Source organism: Strix uralensis, chromosome 2 (genome assembly GCF_047716275.1).
Source record: "Strix uralensis isolate ZFMK-TIS-50842 chromosome 2, bStrUra1, whole genome shotgun sequence".
NCBI lineage: Eukaryota > Metazoa > Chordata > Aves > Strigiformes > Strigidae > Strix > Strix uralensis.
This window is the reverse complement of record NC_133973.1, coordinates 138,864,493-138,888,340: the sequence shown is the minus strand read 5'-3', so window position 1 is coordinate 138,888,340 and position 23,848 is coordinate 138,864,493. Positions and strand designations below refer to the sequence as shown.

At 68.9% G+C, this 23,848-nt stretch overlaps 2 protein-coding genes across 8 annotated transcripts; one reads left to right on the top strand and one right to left on the bottom strand.

Moving 5' to 3' along the window:
* Positions 1–301: 301 nt before the first annotated feature.
* On the bottom strand, positions 302–6,609 carry ILK (integrin linked kinase). Of its 3 annotated transcripts, none has more exons than XM_074860724.1 (13): positions 6,520–6,609; positions 4,660–4,759; positions 3,439–3,604; positions 3,088–3,183; positions 2,876–2,972; positions 2,704–2,787; positions 2,420–2,505; positions 2,047–2,156; positions 1,791–1,918; positions 1,475–1,596; positions 1,290–1,389; positions 1,073–1,203; positions 302–975 (listed from the first exon to the last, which is right to left on the bottom strand). In XM_074860724.1, exons 2-13 carry the CDS (start codon positions 4,746–4,748, stop codon positions 826–828), a joined length of 1,359 nt encoding a protein of 452 aa, XP_074716825.1. In that variant the 5' UTR covers positions 4,749–4,759; positions 6,520–6,609; the 3' UTR covers positions 302–825. The 3 variants fall into 3 exon arrangements, with proteins under 3 accessions (XP_074716825.1, XP_074716827.1, XP_074716826.1); XM_074860726.1 differs by having other exon boundaries at positions 4,660–4,755; positions 6,520–6,538; XM_074860725.1 differs by having other exon boundaries at positions 6,445–6,528.
* Positions 6,610–6,889: 280 nt separating this feature from the next.
* On the top strand, positions 6,890–19,943 carry RRP8 (ribosomal RNA processing 8). Of its 5 annotated transcripts, none has more exons than XM_074860719.1 (18): positions 6,890–6,993; positions 7,077–7,182; positions 7,594–7,972; positions 8,057–8,186; positions 8,499–8,536; positions 8,628–8,724; positions 11,402–11,572; positions 14,163–14,471; positions 15,430–15,512; positions 15,860–15,998; positions 16,411–16,545; positions 16,641–16,764; positions 16,859–16,995; positions 17,724–17,837; positions 18,281–18,462; positions 18,624–18,849; positions 19,047–19,257; positions 19,438–19,943. In XM_074860719.1, the coding sequence occupies exons 1-18, from the start codon at positions 6,892–6,894 to the stop codon at positions 19,704–19,706; spliced, it is 2,952 nt and encodes a 983-aa protein (XP_074716820.1). In that variant the 5' UTR covers positions 6,890–6,891; the 3' UTR covers positions 19,707–19,943. The 5 variants fall into 5 exon arrangements, with proteins under 5 accessions (XP_074716820.1, XP_074716819.1, XP_074716821.1 ...); XM_074860718.1 differs by having other exon boundaries at positions 8,430–8,536; XM_074860720.1 differs by lacking the exons at positions 6,890–6,993; positions 7,077–7,182; positions 7,594–7,972; ... (1 more) ...; positions 8,499–8,536; positions 8,628–8,724 and adding an exon at positions 9,545–9,699.
* Positions 19,944–23,848: the final 3,905 nt, after the last annotated feature.

The window sequence follows — 23,848 nt, the reverse complement described above, 5'->3', positions numbered from 1 at the left end:
CTCACGTCGGGCTCCCAACCGGGGGGTTCTGGCTGCGCCTTCTGCCGTTCCCGGGAGGGCTGAGCCCTGCCCCGCGACCCTGAAGGGAAGGGGGTGCAGTGGGGCTGCCCAGCCCTCGTGTTTCGCACCCCCGTCTCGCAGGAGCGCTTGGGGCCTGCGCCTGCCCCGCTCCTGTCACCCGGGGAGGTTTGGGACAGGCAGAGCCTGGGACCCCGCGGACTCTCGGGCAGCCCCCGCGTCAGCCTCACCCCCTTGCACCTGAAACACCCCCCGTGCGCATGCACCCCTCCCCAGCAGCCAGTTTTCGTAACAAATGTTTATTTTGGATGCTGGCGGCTTTTCCATGTGGCCTGGATGGAAACGATAAGAGTGAAGCGCGAAGCTGGGGTGGTGCTGGGCACGACAGGCAAAGCTTCCCCGCCCCTGTCCTCGGCCGGGAAGAGCACCAGGGCTGGACGGGCCTTGCGAGAGCCCCTCAGCGGGGGAGCTGCTCTGGGCCTGGGGACAAGGACGCGGCGGCTCCGCAGCCCTGTCTGCGCCTGGCGGGGAGCAGCACCCAGAGCCGCGCCGGGGCCGGGGCTCCTGCTCCGTCTCTGCCCGCAGCTGCCAGGGAGGGCCGAGGTGCTGCCGTAGACGTGGCGCCGCTGTCTGAAGCCCCCAGAGCGGCTCCAGCGAAGGCAGCGTCGTCTGTACCGTGTGTCCGTGGCCGGCTCAGGGTGAGGGGGGTTCCCTGCTCCCCCGCGGCGCTGGGGTGAAAGAAGGCACTTGGGGGGTGGCGGGGAGGGGAGCATGGCAGCGTCGGGTGGGGGGGAGGCACCTCCCGCTCTACTTCTCCTGCATCTTCTCCAGGATGGGCACGATCATGTCAAACTTGGGGCGCTTGGCTGGGTCCTCGTTCATGCAGATCTTCATCAGCTTGCAGATGTGGGGGGAGATGCCGGGGGGGATGGTTGGACGTAGCCCCTCCAGGGCCACCTGGGAGAGCGGGGCAGGATCAGGGACCCAGGAGGTGCAGGGGGGGGCTCTCGGAGCCTCCCCGAGCCCCCTGGTCCGGAGCCAGCCCCCTCCTCACCTTCATCCCTATCTCCATGTTGGACAAGTCTGCAAAGGGCACCTCGCGTGTCACCAGCTCCCACAGCAGCACCGCGAAGCTCCACATGTCAGCCGAGCGCCGGTTGATCTCCTCAGGCTTCTTCTGCAGAGCTGCGGGGAACCGGGACGGGGCTGAAGGGGGCCGGGGGCCAGGGAGGGGCCGAGTGGCGGGAGGGGCCCGGCTACCGGGCGCTCACCTTCGGGTGCCACCCAGGCTGGCGCGTACATCCGCCCCGGGCACTGGAAGGAGAACTTCACGTCGGCCATGCTGACCCGCGCCGTCATGTCCTCATCGATCTGGGGATGGGGGGGAGGTCAGGGGGGGCCGGGCCTGCCCCCGTGCGCGGGAGGAAGGGCCGGGCCGCGCCTCAGCGCCGCTCACCATGATGCTGCGGCTGTTGAGGTGGTGCCGGGGGATGAGGGGCTCCAGCGTGTGCAGGAAGGCCATGCCCCGCGCGATGTCGAAGGCGAATTTCACCGCCTGCATCTGGTCCACCACGAAGTCTGCGGGGAGGGAGGGGGCACAAGGGTGGCAGAGAGCACATGCGGGGCGCGGGGGAGGCACGTGGACCGGAGACTGAGCTGGCCCTGGGCCCTCGCTGCTGCTGTTGCAGCTGCCACTCCCCCAACACCCGGGGAAGCGGCTTCTCGAGGGTGGGGAGAGGAGCCCCCGGCTCCGTCAGCCCCCCAGCACTCACTTGTCCCCTCATGCAACACGTTGTAGAGGGACCCGTAGGGCATCCAGTGGCTGATAACGATGGGGTGGGGTGCTGGGGGGGACTGGCAGGCGCCCAGCACCGGCAGCACGTTGGGGTGAGAAAAGATCCTGCGATAGAGGTGACAGCCCTGAGAACGGCGGGTGCTGCGCCCCCCCCCCCCACCCCGCTGCCGTCCTCCCCGGAGCGCTCCTACCCCCCCACCCTCGAGAGCCCTGCGAAGGGCACCAGCACTCACCGCAGCTTCGGGTATTCCTCGTTGAAGTCTCGGCTCTTCCGAGTTGTCCAGTCCCGGATTTTCAGCATTTTGATGACAATGTCGTTGCCTTGCCAGCGCCCTTTCCACAGCTGCAGGGATGGGGGGGGACAGTCCCTGGGAGAGGGTCCCCGAGCCCCCACAGTCCCCCAGCGACGTGGAGCGACGGCGGCACCGTGCCAGGGCGAACTCCGGCCTTTCAGCCCCGGCGGGTGCCTTTTCCCTGGGGGGCCACAGAAACCCCCCAAGCGGCTGCGCCCCAGTTCTGCGCTCACGGCCAGCCGGGGGCTGGGGACAGAGCGGTGACCTGCCTGGTGCCACTAGCCTGTCCCGGGGGGCCAACAGCCCGACCTACCTCTCCTGACTGGTTCTCATTGAGTTTTTGGCTCAAGCTCAGCTGTTTGAAGTCTATCCCAGCGAGTTTGTTAAGAGTGCCGTTCCCTGTAAGAGAAGGAGATGGACCCTCCTCCCTACGCCCACCTGGGGCCGCGCAGGGAGGCCACACCAGCAGGAGGCCTTGCTCCCGTGAGGCGCCACCTGCAGCGAGGGGATTTGCGCCCCCAGAACGCGCCATTTGCCACGCAGAGTGCTGCCCCCCGCCGCGCTCCCCCGCCCCGTCGGGGAAGGCTCCGTCCTTACTGGGCCGCGTGCGGGTCGTGCCCTTCCAGAAGGTGTCCTTGTAGGGGATCTTGGTGAGGCTCTGGCCCAGCTTCTCGGCACGCTCTGGGGAGGGACGGGGCGTCGGGCAGCATGAGCAGAGGTCGCTGGTGCTGCGCGGGGGTCAGGGCCAGGACGAGAACCTCTTTATTACCTTTCAAGACCTCCCGCAGCGGCGTCTTGGCCTTGTCAATGGGCGTCTCGCCGTACTTGTTAGCGATGCTGACCAAGGCCCCGCTGCCCACCAGGTCCTGAGGGAGGAGAAGGGCAGCACCTGCACTTTGCTGCAGCCCCTTCGCACACCCCCGCCCTCCTGCCTCCTCCCTCGCTCCCGACTCCCGCCCGTGCCCGAGCGCTTCCGCTCACCTCCGCCACCTGGTCGTGTCCCCAGAAGCAGGCGTAGTGCAGCGGCGTGTTCCCGTGCTCGTTCACGGCGTTGATGTCTGCTTTGAACTGGATCAGCTGGGGGGCGGGAGGACGAGCCCCGTCAGCGCGGGGCAGGTCCCCTCCGGCCCAGCGCCACGCCCCAGCAGCGCGTTTGCCGCCCGGGCGCTGGCCTGCGGCTGGGAGGGGGCCGAGGCGGGATGTGGGGCTCCTGTGGGGGGGGCGGGGGGCTCAGCGGGCTCAGGGCAAGGAAGGTGAGAGTGGGGAGCGAGTCCTCGGTGGAGGGGGCTGCGGGGTCCCGCTCGGTGGAGGGCAGCGGCATGGGGCCGGTACCTTCTGCACGATGTCGCGGTGGCCGTGGCTGGCAGCCAGGTGCAGCGGGGTGTCATCGCCGCGGTTCATGACGTTGATGCGCGCTCCCCGCATGATGAGCATGTCGACCACGTTGGAGCGGCCCTCGCGGCAGGCCCAGTGCAAGGGGCTGAAGCCGTGGTCGTCCCTGCGGAGGCAGCGGGGTCGGCTCCGCTCAGCGGCCGCAGCCCCCCCCCGCTGCGTCCTGCCCCAGCCTGGGCAGCGAGAGAGGGGCCGAGCGCGGCCGGGGGCTGCCAACAGGCAACATCGCCCCGCGCAGCATCTCTGCCGCTGCCCCCCAGCCCCACGAGGGCCCCGGAGGCCCTGGCCAAACCCTATCTTCTGCAGGGCTGAATCACCGGGATGCTGGCACGCGCCGGATCCCCCCCCGGCCCCCCTTGCTCGGCGGTGCCTGGCCAAGTAAGGGAGGAGGAGACCAGCCAGGCCTTAAAAGGAGATTAGGGACCGGCAGGGGGGGCTGCTGCACCCCCAGCTCCCCCCCAGGGCAGACCCCAGCTGCCCCCCATCCCTACTGCAGGCAGGCGGGGCCAAAACACCCCATCGAGGGCCAGCTGTGACCCGCGGCACAATCTGTGGGGCTGGGAGAGCTCTGGGTGACCGGGAGGGACTGACAGACGTGCCCTGGGAAGGCCCCCGGCCCCCAGCGAGTACGGGGGGACACGCTGCCACGGCCCGGCGAGGGGTCTTGGGGTGCGGGCAGGAGGCTGCGCCTGGCACAGGCCATGGAGATGTCTGCTCTAAGCCCGGCCCAAACGCCGGGAGCTGCCGGAGTGGGGTACACGCTGCGGGCAGGAGAGCTCAGGATGCCCGGCCTGCCCGTTAGACCCCGGCCCCGCTTCCACACGTCAGCGGCGGCGTCCCCAGCGGAGGAGTCGGGGGAAGGGGTCACCCAGGCACCCCCGCCGCCCCGGGGACGGGAAGATGCTCCCCAGCACCCCCAGCCCAGCCCGGGACATGTCCCGCGGCAGGAGCGGCAGCGGCCGAGGAAGCGGCTGGAGGACGAGGACGTGCAGCCTCATGCCTCAGCGATGCGGTAACTTCCTCCCGGCGGGGAGGAGCCGAATCCCACCCCCCCCCCCGGGACACCGAGCGCAGCGGAAACAGCCCCGGCCCCGGTCCAGCTCCCGCGGCCCCGGTCCAGCCGAGCCGGGGACAGCCCCCCGCCGGGCCCCCCCTGCTCACCCCTGGTTGAGGTCGTTCTCGGTGTTGTCCAGCCAGAGGCGCACGGCCACCGCGTTGCCCTCCCGGCACTGCGTGAAGATGTCGTCCATCGCGGTGCTGGCTGCGGGGAGGGGGGTGTGAGGACACGGGGCCCCGTGGCGGAGCGGGGCTGCCCACCCCCCCTGTCCCACATGCAGCCCTGGGAGCTGGACATCGCCCCCCACAGCCCCCCTGCTCCCGGCAGCCCCTCAGTGGGGCGTCTCCCTGGGGGGCCAAGGGCAGGAGCCTCGTGTCTCTCCCGCCAGCGGGGCCGCAAAGGCTAGGCCGAGCCGGACTCGCGGCTGAAGGGGAAGTTCACGACCGGCCCCAGCCCGCAGGAAGCAGATCTGGCACCCGCAGGCTTATCTGCAGGCCCAGCCAGAGCTGGCGCCCGCATCTGCCGGGGGAGCTGAGCTGGAGGAGGGCCAGCACCACCCTGCACGGGGTCCCGCAGCCCCTCCTGATCCCCAGCTCTGACCCAGGCTCGGCTGAACTCGGCCCAGCGTTGCGCCCCAGAAACCCAAAGGTCCCCAGGCTCCGCCTCGACGCCCCGGCCCAGGGCCAGGCAAAGCCCGGGCGTCCTGGTTCCGTTTCTAACCCCGGACACCGGCAGCCTGACCCCGGGCTGCGCCGCCCTGAGCCCCCCGCCAGCCCGGGGCTCTGCGGCATCGAGCAGGGACATGGGGCTGCCCTCAGCGGGTCCCACAGCGCAGGAGCAGGGACAGGCCGAGCACGATGACCCTGACGTGCACCTGTGAGGGCTTAAACCAGCCGCAGCGGGACCCCCACCCGCTCCCGCGGGCAGGACGGGCCCCGGCCCGGGCAGCTGCCCCCCGCGACGACTGCTCAGCCTGTGCCACACACAGCTACGGGGGCAGGGGACGCTGAGACCCTCCCGGGGGCCTCACAGGCTCCAGGATCAGCTCCGGCCCCACTCCCGGCTGCGGGGGACGGAGCCGCCCTGCCCGTGGGGAGCCAACGGCGAGCCCCGACCCCGCACCCCAGAGCCCCAGGGCTGGCAGCGTCACCCCCAGACTGGATCCTTCACCCGCCCACCTGGGCCGGGACCAGGGAAGGGGCACCCCAGCGACACCCCATCCCCGGCCCGGCCCCGCGGGACCGGCATCCCGCTGTCACCGCCACCTCCCCCACCCCAGCCCGGGCCCGGGGCTGCCGCACCCGCCTGTCACACCCCAGCCCCTGCCTCGGGCCCGGCCGCGCTGCCAGACCCCCCCAGCCCCGGCCCTGCCCCAAACGAGGGCCCCTGCTCCCCGTTGCCAAGTGGCCACGCTGGCCCTGCTGAGCCCCCCGCGGCCCCTCTCCCCAGCACTCAGGCTGTGGCCCCACGATGGGGACACCCAGGTCACCCGGCTCCTCACCGGCCCTGACCCGAGACCCTTCCCCAAGGCTCCTCCCTGCAGCCCCCCAGCCCCCTCCTGCCCCAGCAGGCCGCTGCCTGCCCTGACCCCGCTGACCCCGTCCTGTCCCCGGGCGGCCCCTGCCCGCCCCCCCCCCCCGCGCATCCCGACCGCGGCCGCCACCGGCCCCAGCCCCGCTCCCACCCCCGGGGGCGCCGTTTCCTGCCCCGGGTCGGCCCCAGCCCAGCCGGTCCCAAACGTGCCCCTGCTCCCGCCCTGTCCCGGCCCAGCCGCGGCCCAAACCCACCCCGACCCCGACCCCGACCCCGACCAGCCCCTGCCCGGCCCGGTGCAGCCCCAGTCCCGGCTCAGCCAGACCCGGTCCCCGCCCGGCCCCGTCCCGGCCGACCCGCAGCCGCGGCCTCGCTCCCTCCCGGGCCCAGCCCGGCTCCCGCCGCAGCTGGCCGGGCCCGGCCGCTCTCACCGGCTCCGGCGGGCGCAGGGCGGCGGCTCGGCGGGCGCGGGGCAGCGCGGGGGGCTCCGCCCCGGGCCGGCCGCCGGCAGCGCCCCCTGCCGCCCGCTCCGGGGGCGCGGGCACGGCGCGGGGGGGCGCGGGGGGGCGCGGGCAGCGGGCACGGGGCGGCGGGCACGGGGCAGCGGGCGGCGGGCGGCGAGCGGCGGCGAGGCCGGGCACAGGCGGGGCGCACCGGGCGGGGGGGGCGCCCGCGGCACCGCCCCGCGCAGGCAGCGGCCGGTCCCCCCGCCCGCAGGGGGCGCTGCTCCGCGGCGCTGCCGGGGCCGCTCTAGTCTCCCGCGCGGGCACACGTGGGCTCCGCCCGCAGCGGCCGCCAGGCCCATGTTCGCGGAGCAGGAGGAGTGGAACGACGGGGCGGGGGGTCCCGCCCGGGCCCGGGCTCGGCCGGGGCCCCGCGGCGCCCCCGAGGGCCCGGGCCGGCCGGTAAGGGCTGCGCGCACGGGGCGGCGGCGGGCCGGGCCGGTCCCTGGGCGCGGGGGAAGGTGACCGGCCCCCGCCCTCCGCAGGGCCCCGCGGCGGCGGGGAAGCGGCGGCTCCCGGGGGACTGCGCGGCCGAGCCGGGCCGGGACGGCGGGCCCGCGCGGAAGCGGCCCGGGCAGCGGAGGCAGGCTGGTAGGTGCCGGGAGTGGGTCGGTAGGTGCCGGGAGCGGGTCGGTAGGTACTGGGGGCGGGTCGGTAGGTACTGGGGGCGGGCCGGCAGGTACCGGGGGCGGATCGGCAGGTACCGGGAGCGGATGGGTAGGTGCCGGGAGGGGGTCGGTAGGTACCGGGAGCGGGCCGGCAGGTACCGGGAGCGGGTCTGTAGGTACCGGGAGCGGCTCTGTAGGTACCAGGAGTGGGTCGGTAGGCACCAGGAGCGGCGGGGCGGGGAGCGGCGGAGCGGGCAGCTCCGCAGACGAGCGGGCAGCGCCCGGACAGAGGTACCGCCGCCCGCCCCGCTCAGTCCCGGGGATCCCGGCAGGGAACCGGGGGCAGGGTCGGGATCCGCCCGCCGCCCCCCTGACTTCCCTCCGGTGCCCCCAGACGTGCCGGGGGAGCCGGGGGCGGCGGCCGGGGAGCCGGCACGGCGCCGGCGGCGGAGGCAGCGGAGGAGCGGGCAGGAGGACGAGCGGCGGCAGGCGGAGGAGCTCCGGGCAGGGCCGGTCGCCCCGGCGCTGCCCGGCCGGGAAGCGGCTCCGTCGGGCCGGTCGGCAGCCCTGCGGGCACGGATGGAGCAGCGGCTGCTGGGCGCCCGGTTCCGGTACCTCAACGAGCAGCTCTACACCTGCACCAGCCGCGAGGCCGCGCGGCTCTTCCAGAGCGACCCCGAGGCCTTCGAGATCTACCACCGCGGCTTCGCCCAGCAAGTGGGGCGCTGGCCCGAGCACCCCGTGAACCGCATCGTGCGCTGGCTGCAGCGGCGGTGAGCCGCGGCGGGGGCCTGGGGGGCCCGGGGGTGGCGGGATGCAGGGCAAAGGGGCGTTCTGAGCCCCCGCTCCCCCCCCAGGCCGGCCTCGCTGGTGGTGGCGGATTTTGGGTGCGGCGACTGCAAGATCGCGAGCAGTGTCAGGAACAAGGTTCACTCCTTCGACCTGGTGCCCCTCAGCCCGCTGGTCACCGTCTGCGACATGGCCGAGGTCGGGGGGCCGGGGTGAGGGAGGGCACCCGGGGGTGGGGGGGGGGGGCGGTTGTGGGGGACAGGGGAGGGCGGGCGGGGTGCCAAGCGTCCCGTGCGTGAGAGGGAGCGCACATCTGTGCGGAAAACTGGGGCGCCCCCGTCGGCGGGCTCCAAGGAGAAGGTCCTGGGTGGAATGGCAGAGCGGGGGGAGCAGAAGGGCTGCCCCAGCCCCCTCGTCATCCTCGGGGGGGGTCCCTGGCAGGTGCCGTTGGCGGCTGAGTCAGTGGACGTGGCCGTGTTCTGCCTGGCACTGATGGGCACCAACCTGCAGGAGATCCTGGAAGAGGCCAACCGCGTGCTGAAGCCGGGGTAGGCGGCTGGGGGAGGTGCCGGGGGGAGCCAGGAGTCGCGGGGCTCTGCCCCGGGAGCTGCCGCTGCTCAGGGCTGGGGTGTCCTGCAGGGGGACCCTGATGGTGGCCGAAGTGGCCAGCCGCTTCGAGGACACCCGCACCTTCGTGAACGCCATGGCTCAGCTGGGCTTCAAAAGCGTCTCCAAGGTGTGTCCTCCCTTGGGGGCGTCCTGCGCTGAGCGCGGGGGGGCACCGGGAAGCGCCGGGAAGGAGCCCCTGGTCCCTGGCAGCCAGAGAGCACCTGTCCTGCTGCGGCGGCAGGGCAGGGCGCTGCGGGTCTGGGGGGGGTGACAGCGTGGGGGGGTGTGAGGGTCTAGGATGGGGGGGCTTGGGGGTCAGAGGGACCTGGGGCATGGTGCTGGGAGGGGTTTGAGGGGCTCAGGACATGTGGGGGCTGTGGTGCTGGGGTCTGGGAGTGGGTCTGGGGGACCGGGGGGGGGTTGAGGTGCTGGGGTGTGGGAGGGGGGACGCAGGGCACGGTGGGGCTGTGATAGGAAGGGCGATGGGGTCTGGGAGGCGGTTAGGTGCTGGTGCATGCAGAGGTGTGGGGGGGGTGTTGGGGTGCTGGGTCCCGCGGGGATTGGGGGGGGGGGTGTTGGGGTGCTGGGTCCCGCAGGGAGGTGGGGGGGGGGGTGTTGGGGTGCTGGGTCCCCGCGGCGCTGAGGCGGCTCTGCCCCAGGACCTATCCAGCGCCTTCTTCCACCTGCTGGAGTTCGCCAAGACCGGCCCTCCCCGCCGCCGCCCCGTGCCCGGGCTGCGCCTGCGGCCCTGCCGCTACAAGCGCCGCTGAGGGCGGGGGCGGGGCCACGCCGGGAGGCCCCGCCCCGCGCCGCGCAGCTGCCAATAAAGCCGCTGGATCCGCACGGTCAGGGCTCTGGGGGCGGAGCTTAGGGCGCCGAGGGCGGGGCCAGGGGCGCCGGGGGCGGGTCGTGGCCGCGCCTGCGCAGTGCGCGCGGGGCCTGCGCGGCGGCGGCGGCGGTTCGTGCCGGGATGTCGGGGCCGGGCGGGCCGGGCCCCGGCGGGGGGAAGCTGGACATCAACCGCGCCGGCGTGGCCGAGCTGGAGGGGGCGCTCAGCGGCATTGGCCGCCGCCGCGCCCGCGGCATCGTGCGGAAGAGAGAGGTGCGGGTGGGGGCGGCCCCGTGCCGCGGCCGGGCCTGGGCGGGGGCGGCGGGGCCCGCGGGAGCGGGGCTGGGGGTGCCGGGGCTCAGGCGGGGCCGCCCGTCCCGGGGCAACCGGCTGCCTCCGCTGACCCGCCGGCCCCGGGGCGGGTGCGGCCGGTACCGGCGCGGGCGGCAGCGCTGCTTCCCCCCGGCTTCCGCGGACGGGCAGGCGGGGCCGTTTGCGGCCGCCCCCCCCGGGACGAGCGGCCGCCTCCGGGCGCAGCGCCTGGGGCTGCCGCAGGGGAGCGGGGGGAGGGAGCCGCCGGTCCGTCCGCAGGCACGGGGCGGGGAGCGGGCGGCGGCCCCCGGTGCAGGGCGGCTCTCCCGGGGAGCCCCGCCCGTCTGTGGGCGGCCCGGCCCGGCGGGTCCCTCGTCGCTGGGGTTGGGGGCAGAGCCCCGGGGCTGGCGGCCGGCGACGTTGCGTGCGAAGAGCGGAGAAACCCCGCGAGTTCCCGGGGGAAGGGGCAGGAGCCCGCCCGGTGCGGCCGCGCTGGGCTGGAGATCCCGCCGCTGCCCTCGGTGGAGCGCTCGGGAGCGGCGGGGCCGGCGGGCGACGGGCTCCGGCGTGGCCCGGCCCTGGGAAGGGTCGCGAGATCTCGGGCTGCACCTGCCGGGGCGCCTTTAGCAGAGACCGGGACATTAACGGCGCTTTTTTGCCGTTAACGCTGCGAAGAACCGGCGAGATCGCGGCTGGGACCCGGCATCGGTGTCGCAGGAGGAAGCGGGGCAGGGGAGGCTGCCTGGGCAGGGCAGGGCTGGAGGAGCTCCACTTTTTTTGGCCTGGAAAAGAGGAGGCTGAGAGGGGCAGGGTCACCGGTTATGAACGCGGCAGGAATGTAAACACGGGGGGGCGGAGGAGCGAGAGGCGTTAACCGCGGGGACCGGCGGTGGGAGAACAGGTGAGCGCGGGCTCACGGGAACGGGGCTTGTCCCTGGAGCCGGGCTGTGGGGTGAAGCCCTTGCAGGGGAGAGGCGGCCGAAACGCCTTAAAATGATGCACGGCGGGTTTGAGAGGATGGTGGGAGCCTCATCGCGGCCCTGACGCCGTTAGCCAGAACGGTGGACGCTCCCCACGCTGCGCCCCTCTGCCCCGGTGACGGCTGGGCCGGCCGTCGGGGGGGAGCAGCGGCCGGCGGGAGCGTGGGGCTGGGCGGTGCCTGACCTGTGTTCTGCAGCACCGGGGGTCCTCGCACACGCTCGGCAGGAGCCCGGGGCTCATCCCGTTCCCTGGAGCCGCAGACAAGGGCGATTGCGTGGGGCAGGGAAGGCCCCAGCCTTGGTGCTGCTCAGCTGGGAGGCACAACCCCCCTGTCTGAGCTTCTGGCCTTTGGGTTTGGAGCAGCTCGGGGGGGCTATTGCCTGCTGCCGCTGGGGACGGCGAGGTTCCACGGGAAGGGCTGTTTTGGGCAGGGGAATCCCTTACCTTGGCAGGCAGCGGCAGCCAGGACTTGCAGTACAAAGGGATCGCCTTGCTGTGCCCCCCCCAGCTCTTTCTCCTGAAGGTCTAAAGGGAGCTGGTGGGTCTGAGAGGTGCAAACTGGTGGGTCTGGACCGGCCAGGAAAGAGCCTGTCTGAGGAGGGTGTGAGTAAGCTTGGTCCTGCTTGGAGGCTGGTCCCTGGGTTTCCTGGCTCTGTGTCGCATCTTATGTCTGTTCTCGCAGGAACTGAAGGGCTTCAACTCCCTCGATGATCTCCTCCACGTCAAAGGCATCACCACCCGCATCTTGGAGCTGAACAGCCAGCGGATGACTTGCAGGAGGAGGCCGAGCAATGAGGAAGCTGCGAGGGGGAGCCCTGCTCTGCAGGGGGACAGTAAAGCTCCTGTGCCGCAGGTAGGAAAAGAAAGGTGGGGTTCCCCCGCCTCCCCGCTTGGCGTGATCCCCCTCCAGCAGCGCCGGAGCTGGGGGGTTCTCGCGCTGGGGGTAGCTGGGCAGGGACAGAGCAGGGGGTGTGCCTGCGTTGGGCACCGGGAGGCCCTGGGGATGCTGCGCCCTGTCACAGCCCCGCGGTCTGTCCGCAGTCTCCCCATAAGGGGGGAGCCTGGGGGAGCGTCATGGTGGGGGGCCAAGGTGCTCGGGGCCCAGTGGGCCTTGGGGTGCCCTGCGGAGGCCGTGGTGGCCCCCGAGTGCGGAGCCCGGCCGGGAGCTGCTCTGGCTGCTGTGATGCCTCTGCCCTGAGAGAAACACCAGGCCCTCGAGGCTCCCTGCCGCCCCCCTGCCCCGAGCGGCCGCCACCCTGGGGGCTGCTGCCAGCAGTCCTGCCGTTCCACTCGTGGTTCGTCACTGGAGGCCACAACTGGGTGTGGAGAGAGATTCTTCCCCCGGCCCGGCAGCCCAGCAGGCCGTGTCTCCTGCCAAGCTCTGCCCCGTCATGGAGCTGTCGGGGGCTGAGGAAATCCACCTGCCAAGAGCAGCTCAGGCAGAGGACAGGGGGTGTGGGGAGGGGCGTGACTGCCTGGGAGGTGTCGGCGACAGGGAGGTGTCGTCCCGACGTCTGTCACCATCAGACTGAGGTGTGACCCCCCGCTGCAGACGCCAGGGGAAGGGCAGGAGGCGCCTGGGTTCGGGGCTCCCTCCCGAGAAGGTGTGTCCGGACGGGCTGTGGGCTCAGAGCTCTGCCCGAGGGCCCGACCCTGCTCCTGGCCAACCTGCCAGACAGGGCCCCGTCGAACTGGGCGTGTGAAGCGGTGACCAGTCTGCCCGCAGGCTGGGGACTCGTCAGGGGCAGGCGCTGAACCGAGGCCTCGTTTCTAGATGTCGATAAACCCACTGCAGCTGCGGGGAGCGTGGCAGTGCTGGGCAGAGCCCTGCAAAGCACCGGGGCTTTCCCTTCCCCACGGGTATTTTTTGCATTGTGACCGAACCACCTCTCCATTTGTTCTCCTCTAAAATATTTTCTCCAGATTTTGAATCGTTTGGGGGAGGAGATTGAGCGGTATCTTCCAAGTTTTAAGCATTTTGAAAACGTGGATTGGGCACGGCAGGACTGAGCGTCCAGGGCAGCCTGGGGGTAGCACTGCTCTCCTGCTCACACTTCTTCCCTCTTCAGGCTTTTGAGCCCAAAGCTTGTGCCGAGTGTGACCCCTCGGTCCTCCCCAGTTACTGCTTTGGAGGACGCGCAGTCCCGGGCTGGCTCCCTGCCCTCCCTGTCTTTAGGTGGAGAACGTTGCCTCCGGGCGCACTGAAATGTGTTTAATGTGGGACTGTCCTGTCCTTGCTGCCCACCCGAGCGTCGGGCTTGAAATTTACTCAGAAAAGATTTTATCTGCTTCCATCTTACAAATAACACAAATCTTGACGGCTGTGGTTTTCCACACCCCCCCTTTAGGCCTGCACTAGGCCCATCAGCAGAAAATCTGCAGTTTCCTGTCAACAGGTGCATTTTGAGGTCTGCTCGTGGGCTCTTTCTTGATCTAAGCCGCCACCAGCGTCCCCCTTCTCACCAGAAGCCTGTGCCCTGGTCAGACGCTTACAGGTGTATGAGTGCATCTCATCGGTGTGACCTATGGAATTGCTTTTTTTAACCAAATGTAACGCTTCAAGGAATAAACTCAGTTTTATTTGAAAAGCCCTATTTTCATAAAGTCCCATCAGCTGGTACAAAGCACCTTCCTGTCACTTATCTTTTACTGGTTGAATCCCCCGCTGGCCTCTCGGTTGCCCGATGTCAGGCTCTGTAAACACTCACTTTTCTCCTGCCTTCCTCAGTTTTGGCACAACTCGCACACTCCCCTGGTCTTTGCAGTTTTCCCCGTGTTCCAGGATTTATCAAAATTAATTGCTGTGGGCTGGTGATCTCCTGTGCTGCTCCCAGGCCTCTGAGGTGCAAATTATCCCGGGCTGCTGCTTGAGGTGTTTTATTAGTGTATTGGAAAACAGTTCCTCGTTCCCGGGTGATGCAGGGGCGTTGTTCTGCTTCCTCCAAGCAATTACCGAACGTTTCTGTGTTGGTGCTGGGGTGTTACTCACAGCGCTGCCCTCTCTGGGCAGGAAGGTGCCGGCAGGTTCCTGGCCATCGCCGGAGGGCAAAGGGGCCTCGGCGCAGGGTGGGAGGCTGCCATGTGCCTCCTCTGATGCGGGGTCCCTCCTGGGCACGGGCACCGCGCTGCGGGGGGCTGTTCCCGGTGGCGCAGAGGGGAGCTGGGGTGGTGTCCGGCGCCGCTTTCGGCCGGGTCGTGGGGCGGCCGCCGCACGCTGTGCTCCCTCTGGGGCTGGGGAGTGACCGGCTGCCCCATGGCCCCCCAGAGAGTGCCCCGGCTCCATGTGCCGCTCCCCTCTCTGGCTCTGCTCAGCTCACCCTCTCCTCTTCCCTCCCTGGGCCGTTGCTGCAGCTGGTGGCTCCCCGGCGTGGCCCCGGGCACCCCGAGAGCTGGGGCGCAGAGCTGCAGGCCTGACCCTGCCTCTCCCTCTCCCCCTGTTGTAGGCGGTGGCTGAGGAGGAGGAGGAGGATGTTTCAGGCCCCTGGGAGCCCGAGCGCTCTGGGAAGGGGAGCCCCGGGTCAGGACCTGAGGCCGACGGCTCCAGTGGGCGAGGGGCGCAGGAGCCGGTCAGCTCCACAGTCTGCGGGGAGCAGGAGGAGGAGGAGGAGGAAGAAGAGGAAGAGGGGAGCTGTTACAGTGAGGAAGGGGAGGATGGTAGCAACGTCTACTTCTATTACACCATCGGGGAGCGCTGGATAGACTACCTGCAGCGGACGGAGGATGGCGGCCTCCTCCGTCACGTGCGGCCCAAGGTAACGCTGCTGCGAGCACGGCCCCAGGCCAGGGCTTGGCCCCAGGAGGCCCGAGCTGACGCTGGCACTGTGGTCCCGTCCTGGTGGCCGGTGGCCTCGGAGCCTACAGCTGCCCTCTGCTTGCTGTGGCCAGAGCGGGCCACGGGCTGTCATAACACTCCAGGCTCCGGCTGCAGGGGGAGTGTGTGGCTGCCACTGCTGCTGCGGACCCCGGGATGCGCCAGGGAGCCGCGGGGCCCTCGGCTGAGCACAGCCTGGCTGCGGGGGCTGGCGATGGCGGCACCGTCCTGGCCCGTCTGAGCACTGCTGGCAGTCCCTGGCCGTGCCAGTCCCCGGCAGAGCCTGAACTGGGGCAGCAGGACGCCGCTGTGGGGTCGGGCAGGGGCCTGCAGGAGGCCTGCGGGGGCTGTGGCTGCTGCCCGGGTCAGGTCCTAGGGGGAAGGAGCCCCCCGCTCCCGGCCCGGGCTGGGGAGGCCCGCACTCGCCTTCTGGCACCTGCCAGCCCTGGCTGGTGGCCACCCTTCTCTCCCCACCTTCCCCTTCTTGTGCGGAGCTGGAGGGATGTAGGTCCCCTCGATGCAGCCGCGTCGGTGCGCTCTGCTGCCGTGCCGAGGTCGGGCCACAGCTCTGCCTGCTCCCTGCCGAGCCGTGCCCGCAGCGGGGCCGAGCAGGGCTACTGGCAGCTTTTCTCAGCCACGCTTTTGTCGCGGTGCAGCTCTCTGCCTGACTTGGTCCAATATTCCCTTTGGAAGGACCAGGTTCCCTTTCCCCCACAGAATTTAACTCTTAGCCAGCTCTAGAGCTCGGGTGGCCACCGCTTGCCCCCGCAGTGTGAGCCTGGGCCCGGGGGCTGGCTAGCCTGGGTCTCCTGCTCCGTCGCTCCTGGCAGAAGAGCCGTGGCCCAGCCAGCACGCAGTGGGCCCCCTCCCGCCCGCCCTGACTTGCCTTCTCCCCGCAGATGAAGAGGAAGTCGGAGCACGGCCTGGACGGCCGGGCCCTGTCCCCCGGGAAGAAGCTGTGCAAGGGCTCAGAGTACAGCAGGTGAGGCGAGCGCTCGGCGCTGCGGGCTGGCCCGGGCTGGGGGGGCTCCTTCCACCACTCCCCCCCTCAGTCATCTGGCGTTGGCCGAGGCCCCGGGGTCTCCGTCCTCAGCGGGACGCAGAAGCCGCCCGGCTGGTCCCGCCTGAGCTGGGGGTCGGTCTACGTGCCCTCGGGGTGCCCCCGGCCGGCGCCCGGTTCTGTTGTTCCGCTGGGCTGAGGGGCTGCGTCTGCCGGTGGGAGCGACGGGGGGGCTGGCTGGGGGGAGGCTCGAGCTGGTGCCTGACGGTGTCTGAGAACCGCCCGGAGAGGCATTGGCGTGTCTCACCATCGCTTTGGTCTCTCCCCAGGACGCTGGGCCCCTGCACGCCCAGTCCCACCACCACCTTCGGGGACCTGCGCAACGCCAAAGCGGGCCAGGCCCGGCGGCGCCGCATCCCCTCGGTTGCCCCCCCACCCGAGCTGCAGGACTGGCTCCGCACCTTCCAGGTAGGCCGGCAGGGACCCTCGCCCAGCGCCAGCCTCCCAGAAGCTTTGGGTTTGCGGGGCCGCGGGAGGGGAGCTGAGCCCTGGGGAGCCCATCTGCGTGACACCCGCCGCAGCCGGGTTTGGGTCCCACGGTGGGTTTTGAGTGAGTTTTGCCTCGAGTAAAGGAACGCAGAAGTGGCGTTAGCCCCCTCGTGCTGCCCTTCGTCCTGGAGCGCTGTTGCTCTGTCCGCTGTCACGCAGCCAGTGTTCCAGTGGAGGGACTCAGAGCCCCCAGGCTGGTCTCCAGGCTCCGGGCAGCGCAGCCCCCGCTGTTCCCACGGCCCCCCCGGCCTGTGGAGCCCGCGCTGGGGTCGGGGCGGGGGCCGGGGCGCTGCGCAGGGCCACAGGGGAGGGACTGATCCCCTCTCCTCAGCGCTGGAGCGGCCCAGAGAAGCTCCTGGCTCTGGATGAGCTCATCGATCGCTGCGAGCCCTCCCAGATCAAGTACATGATGCAGGTGATTGAGCCCCAGTTCCAGAGAGACTTCATCTCCCTGCTGCCCAAGGAGGTGAGGCGAGGGCAGGGCGAGGACGGGCTGGCCCCGGCACTGGGTACGTTACCGGCCACGGGGGCCCGCGCCTGACTCGGCTGCTGCCCCTGCAGCTGGCACTCTATGTCCTCTCGTTCCTGGAGCCTCGGGACCTGCTCCGTGCCGCCCAGACCTGTCGCTACTGGAGGGTCTTGGCTGAAGATAACCTGCTTTGGAGAGAGAAGTGCCGTGAGGAAGGTAAAGCCCCCTCCTCCGCGGGCTGGGATCGGCAGCTCAGGGCTGCGCGGGGCACGGGCAGGACCCCGTGATCCCGCCGTGTTTTCCCCCGCAGGCATCGAGGAGCCCTTGAACCTGCGGAAGCGGCGCCTGCTCAGCCCTGGCTTCATGTACAGCCCCTGGAAATTTGCCTTCATGCGGCAGCACAAAATTGACATGAACTGGCGCAGCGGGGAGCTTAAAGCCCCCAAGGTGGGTGTTTTCAGGAGTCCGTGCTGAGAGCTGGACTCTGGAGCTTTGTGCGAGGGGAGCTGGGACGGGGTGGAAGCAGCAGAGAGCGGGCAGCCCCTTCCCAGCCCCCCACACCCTGGGCTCTGCACCCTGTGAGCAGCGCTCTGCCCGCGGGGACACCCACCCTGTGCCCCCCTGCCTGAGGGAAGTTTAACACGTGGCCACAGAAGGCGGCTCTGGGCTCGGTTTTCACACCGAGCTGCCGCTTGCCCTCGTGCTGGGCCGTTCCGCGGGGTCCTGCCTGCCCTGCCTGATCTCTGCCCGCCCCTGCTGCCCTCGTCACACGTCGCCGTGCTGGGGAGGCGGCAGCTGGTGCAGCTTTTCTGGGTGGAAAACGGAGCTGGTGGTCCTAAACATGCCAGTGGGCCCATTCTTGGCCTAGGACAGAACGTCAGCTCTGAGCTCGATGGCTTGTGTGGACTTAGTAGCCACAAGGCCCATCCGTAGTCCCCAGGTAGCCCACTGTCCCCCAGCAGTAGCCACCAGTTGGCTGTTGCTGCTGCGCTGTGGAGCAGCAGCAGGGAAGGGTGGGTGTTACAGGGACCCCATTGTCCTTCCTCCCCCTCGCTGCCCTCTCCTTCCTCCCCTCGGCACTTGCTGCTCCCCCACCGTTCTCGAAGGCGTTTGAGGCTCGCGGTTGCGCCGGGCTGCCCTCACCTCACCACTGACACGTGGTGTTTTCCATCCAGGTGCTGAAGGGACATGACGACCACGTCATCACCTGCCTGCAGTTCTGCGGCAACCGCATCGTCAGCGGCTCCGATGACAACACACTCAAGGTGTGGTCGGCCGTCACGGGGGAGGTGAGCGCTTGTCCCCGGTCACGTCACGGGGCTGCTCTGCCGAGTGGCTGCAGGGGCAGGGGGAGGAGTGAAAGGCAACAGTGACCTTTGAGGTGGGTTTGCCATGGGGAGAGGGTCAGGTGGGTCCCGTGGCCGCAGGAGCAGAGGGAAGGGCAGTTTTAGCTACAGGTCGGTGGGTGCAGTAACAAAAGGGGAATTGCTGGCCGTGCGTGCGCTTTCACGGGCAGTCAGCAAGCGTGGAGCACCCTGCAGAGCCCGGGAGGGCGAGGAACTCACCTGGGAGTAGAACAGTGAGGGGTTGTGACTGCGGAGAGGAGCCTGCGGCGGGGCCAGGGTCTCTGCAGGGGGTGGGCTGGCCCGTCCCTCACCCAGAGGAAATCCCACATCGCTTTTCCCTCCCGCTAAGCTCGGCCTTCCCCAGACCCGGCTCTTGTTCCCTACAGTGCGTGCAGACGCTGGTCGGCCACACCGGGGGCGTGTGGTCGTCCCAGATGAGGGACAGCGTCGTCATCAGCGGCTCCACAGACCGGACGCTCAAAGTGTGGAACGCGGATACGGGCGAGTGTGTGCACACGCTGTACGGGCACACCTCCACCGTGCGCTGCATGCACCTGCACGGCAACAGGTACGGGCGGGATTGGGGGCTGCTCCGGGCTCGGGGGCGTCAGAGCTCTCGCTGAGAGCCACTGTGTGTGGGGGGGGACAGTCGGGGCCGCTCCTGGGGCAGTGTCCGGGGTTACCCCGTTTGGGCGAGTCCCGGCGTCGACGTGCTGCCCTGGCCCGCAGGGTGGTGAGCGGCTCGCGGGATGCCACACTGCGCCTCTGGGACATCGAGACGGGGCAGTGCCTGCACGTGCTGATGGGGCACGTGGCGGCCGTGCGCTGCGTGCAGTACGACGGGCACAAGGTGGTGAGCGGCGCCTACGACTACACGGTGAAGGTGTGGGACCCCGAGAGCGAGAGCTGCACGCACACGCTGCAGGGACACACCAATCGCGTCTACTCCCTGCAGGTGAGACCCGGCTCCCCCTTCCCTCCCGCGCTCTGCCCCGACGTCCCCACGTCCATCTCCCAGAGGGGGGGACGGTGCCGGCAAACGCGCGTGCGCCCCGACTAGCCCGCGGGTACGTGAGCACGTCCCTCCGCCGTGCCTGAGCCCCTGAGGCCCTGCCCGGAGCGCTCCGCGCTGAGCCGTGTCTCCCCGGGCAGTTTGACGGGACGCACATCGTCAGCGGCTCTCTGGACACCTCGATTCGAGTGTGGGACGTGGAGAGCGGAAACTGTCTGCACACCCTCATGGGGCACCAGTCGCTGACCAGCGGCATGGAGTTACGGGACAACATCCTGGTCTCCGGCAACGCCGACTCCACGGTCAAGATCTGGGACATCAAGACGGGACAGTGTCTGCAGACGCTGCAGGGTGAGCGCGGGACGCAGCCGCTCCCACCCCAGTGCTGCTGGGAGCTGCCGGGCAGGTGTGGGGCGGGGCAGGGGCAGGGGCAGGGGCAGGGGCAGGGCAGGCGCTGCCCAGTGGCGGGTGCTCCAGAGAAGCCGGACGTTGGGGTGGGAGCGCAGGACTGACGGGTCCTTCTGCTTCCAGGGCCCAGCAAGCACCAGAGCGCCGTCACCTGCCTGCAGTTCAGCTCCAAGTTCGTGGTGACCAGCTCGGATGACGGTACCGTCAAGCTCTGGGACCTCAAGACGGGCGAGTTTGTCCGCAACCTGGTGGCCCTGGAGAGCGGGGGCAGCGGGGGTGTGGTGTGGCGCATCCGCGCCTCCAACACCAAGCTGGTCTGCGCCGTGGGCAGCCGCAACGGCACGGAGGAGACCAAGCTGCTGGTGCTGGACTTCGATGTGGACCTGAAATGAGCCTGGCCTGGCCGGGCCGGGCTGGAGGATCCCGCGGGCTGGGCCTAGCAGCTGGTCTTGGTGGGGCTGGCCCCAGAGCAGGCGCTAGCCCCCCGCGGGCTGTAAATACTGTTTGCAGCCGTCTGGGCCTTATTTATATATGTGTGACCTCCCCGGGGGGAGCCTGCGCCCGGCTGGGGCACTGTACAGAGGAAGCAGCATGTTTTGTACACGCTAATATATCGATTTATTTCTGTACCTGGGGCCTGCCCTTCCTCCGGCTTGTCCCTTCCGGGGCAGCAGCTGGTGGCTGCAGCCCGTCCCCTCTGGGGGGAGGGAAGGGGCTTTCCTTGGTGTCGCCAACCTCGGGGCCCCCAGGCACAGCCGCAGGTGTGAGGCGCTGGGGAGATCTCAGGGGGCAGCACCACGGGCAGCACGGCCTGATCCTGGCCTGGGATGGTGTAACCCCCATGCTGGGGGGGAGCAGCGCTGGGAGCAGACAGGGTTTGTTTTTTCTGCGTGGCTCTGACCCAGCCGGGGGGAGCAGACGGGGCTGGGGGCAGCACCTGGAAGGGGCCGGACGCAGGGAGACGGGACAGGGCCTGAGCTCGCCGGGGCTGTGTCGTGGTGGGGAGTTCCTGCGGCTGCCGGGGGCAGAGCGGTGGGAAGGCGGCCCGGGCTGCGCTGCCCTTGTGCCCAGGGAGGGGCAAACCAGCTGGCAGCGGCCATGGGGCTTCCAGCCACTGCCCTGGGCCTGGCCGGCGGCTCAGCACCTTTTCCGCTTGGTGCGGTGGGGCCGGGAGCCTTCCCTGCTCCTCCGGCGGGGTCAGGGCTTGGGCCGGGATTGTCCGTGTGGGAGAAGATTGTCCCTGTGTCTGTAGGTCCTGCTGCCGCCCTGCCAGGAGCCTCGGGGCTGCTCCTGCGGGGCGTGCGGGGGGGCGGAGGGGATGGGAGAGCGCGGAGGGGATGGGAGAGTGCGGCGCAGCCCCGGGCTGCCAGCAGCTCCTCCTGCCAGCCCTGGACCGTGCTGGGGTGTCTCCGCTGGGCCGCGGAGCTGTGGGTGCACATCTGGATCTCGGGAGTCCCCCGTCCTCGGGCAGACGGGGCGGCCTGTGGCCCGGTGCCATCCCCAGCCTGCCGAGGACAGCTCGCTGTCACTGCCGGCAGCTCATCTGTTCCCAGCCTTCCCTTTCCCCCAGCGTGCGATGGTCCCGCACCCCCCCGCACTGACGCGGCGCACGGCGGGGCAGAGCAACAGCCCTCGGGAACGCTCCGTCCTGTGTACGTGGCCGTGCCACCCCGTAGCTTATCACCAGTAAATGCCGTTTTATCCCTTCCCCCTTTGAACCTAGTTTGAAGCTCTTCCATGTCATGAGCCGGTTGGGAAAGGTGAAGCCCTCAGGCACTGGCCGTCGTGGTGTCACCTGGAGCGTCCCCGGTGTTGGGGCGGTCGCCCACGGGTGCGTGCGCTGGCTCAGCCTCCGCACAAACCTCCACACAAACACATTCCTGCACCCGTTGCCTCTGCGAGAGCAGCTGCTGGTGGGGCACGAACCATCTGCGTGCGGCCGCTGAGCACGGGGAGCCCCCCCGGACCCGCTGCGCCTTCGGCTGCGTCCCCTGTACCCAAGTGCTACCGCCCAGAAAATTCCCCCCTCGGACCGTCCCACCCACACGCTCTGCGCCTCCCGTAAAACCCAGAGTTTGCCCTTTCCACGTGGATCCTTCCAGGCCACGATCCCTGATGCCACAGGGCAAGGGAAGGGGGCGGGAGGGAAGTTCTGCCTCGCCAGTGCTCGGAGCCTTTCAGCGTTTCACACAAACACCCTCCGAGTGCCGGCGGGATGCGGAAAGCCCCGGGGGCTCCCATCGAGCATCGACCAGCAAAATGACTCCAAGAAAAGTGTGAGTAGAACAGCAAATCGTGGGCCTTGAGAGGGTGGGGGGCCCCTGGTTGGGGTGGGGGGCGAGTAAAACAGCTCGTAGAAGGGGTGTGTGGGTGCACGTGGCCACCAGACACGTAAACCCGCGTGAGCAGGCCTGCAGGGGCTCGCAGGGCCTCTGGGGGCGCGGCAGGGGTTCACCTGTGCCCCCGCCCCGCGACGCTTCCAGGTTCCAGCTCTGAGCCCTCTGCAGGAATGACCGAGACCGGAGCTGCAGAAAGGCCACGTCTCGTTTTCCTGAGCAGATGGTTTGTCCAGCTGAGAGAGATGGACACACTGGAGAGAGCCCGGTGCCGGGCAGGAGGTGACACAGGGACCGGGGCGTCTCTGCTCCGAGGAAAGGAGGAGAGCTGGGACTGTTCGGCCTGGAGAGGAGAAGGCGTGAGGTGTTCGCATCCATTCGTATAAATAATTTGTGTAATAGAAGGGAAGGTGTAAACAGAGCCAGACTCTTCTCAGTAGCAACCAGTGAAAGCACAAGAAGCAACGAGCACAAAAAAATTAATATATATATATGTTAGAAGTTCCATTTAAACAGCGTTTTTAGTGTGAGGATGGTGACGCCCTGGCACAGGTTGCCTGGGGGGGTTGCAGGGTCTCCCTCCGCGGAGCTGTGCAGCCGTGGGAGCTGGAGAGGGGACACTGCAGTTGTGTGCGTGGGAAGCGGCTTCGGGGTGAAACCCAGCGCTGAGGGAGGAGGGCAACGAGGCTGGGGAAGGGCCGGGAGAGTGAACCCTGTGAGGAGCGATGGAAGGAGCTGGGACTGTTCAGTGTGAGGAGGAGAAGGTGAGGGGAGACCTCATCACTCTCTACAGCTCCCTGAAAGGACGTTGTAGAGAGGTTGGTGCTGGTCTCTTCTCCCAGGGAATTAGTGACAGAACAAGAGGGAACGGCTTTAAACTGCAACAGGGGAGGTTCAGACTGGGCATGAGGAAAAATGTTTCCCAGCAAGAGTGGTCAGAGAGTGGAATAGGCTGCCCAGGGAGGGGGTGGAGTCACCATCCCTGGGTGTGTTTAAGGGTCGTTTGGATGAGCTGTTGGGGGATGTGGGGTAGGGGAGAACTTTGTAGAGTCGGGCTGAGGGTTGGACTCGATGATCCCGAGGGGCTTTTCCAACCTGCAGGACTCGGTGATCCCAGCTATCGTGGGATCCGCTGAGCCAAAAGCCCGGGGAGACGTGACGTGCTGTGCTCCAGACGCCAGGATGGAAGAAACCCGCTGCAGGGTGAGCTCTGGCAGCCCTGGGCGGGTCACGAGTTGAGGACGGCCACGATAACCCCCCCCCAGTGGCGCCGCCGGGGCCCGCGGGCGCTTGTGCCCGTGGCGCTGATGGGCTGCACGAGCCCCCGAGGGTTGTGCTGGGCACGGGGACACGTCATCAGCTGGTGGCAGACAGTGGTTCGGCAGCGGGTGGCCAAACAAATCTGCCCGCTTACCTCTAGGGTAAATTATTTCTCCAAAATAATATAAATCACCAGGGCCCCTGTTTTAAACTGTTCTGGATCGTTTCGCCTTTTCAAAGGCAGCTGCAAAATGTCAGTGGCAGAGGAATAGAGTTCAAGAAAAGCCTCTTAGTTCCTGTCCCACACACACGCTTGAAAGCCTGGGCAGATGCCAGCGCTCTTGGTTTAATTTTCTGTGACATTGTTTATGGGCAAAACACATCTTTCCCGGTGGAGGAGTTTGTCAGAGACCTCTGCAATGGTTCCAACTCCTCTTTATCATAGAACCCCCGATTGGAAGGGACCTCAAGGATCATCTGGTCCAACCCTTCTTGGCGAAAGCGTGGTCTAGACAAGATGGCCCCGCCCCCTGTCCAGCTGAATCTTAAAAGTGCCCAATGCTGGGGGATCTGCCACGTCCCTGGGGAGAGTATTCCAGTGGCTGATTGTTCTCAGTGTGAAAAACGTTCCTCTTGTGTCTAATCGGAATCTCCCCAGGAGTGACTTGGACCCATCGCCCCTTGTCTTTTCCGTGTGACTCCTTGTACAAAAGGCGTCTCCAGCTGCTCTGCAGCCACCCGGTACGTACTGGGACACGGATGCAAGGTCTCCCCTCAGCCATCTCTTCCCAAGGCTGAACAAAGCCAGTTCTCTCAGCCTTTCCTCACGTGGCTGCCCGGTCCCTTGATCATCTTTGTGGCTCCTCTCTGGACCCTCTCCAGCCTCTACAGCTTTTTTGCACAGCAGGGACCAAAACTGAGCACAGGATTTCAGGTGT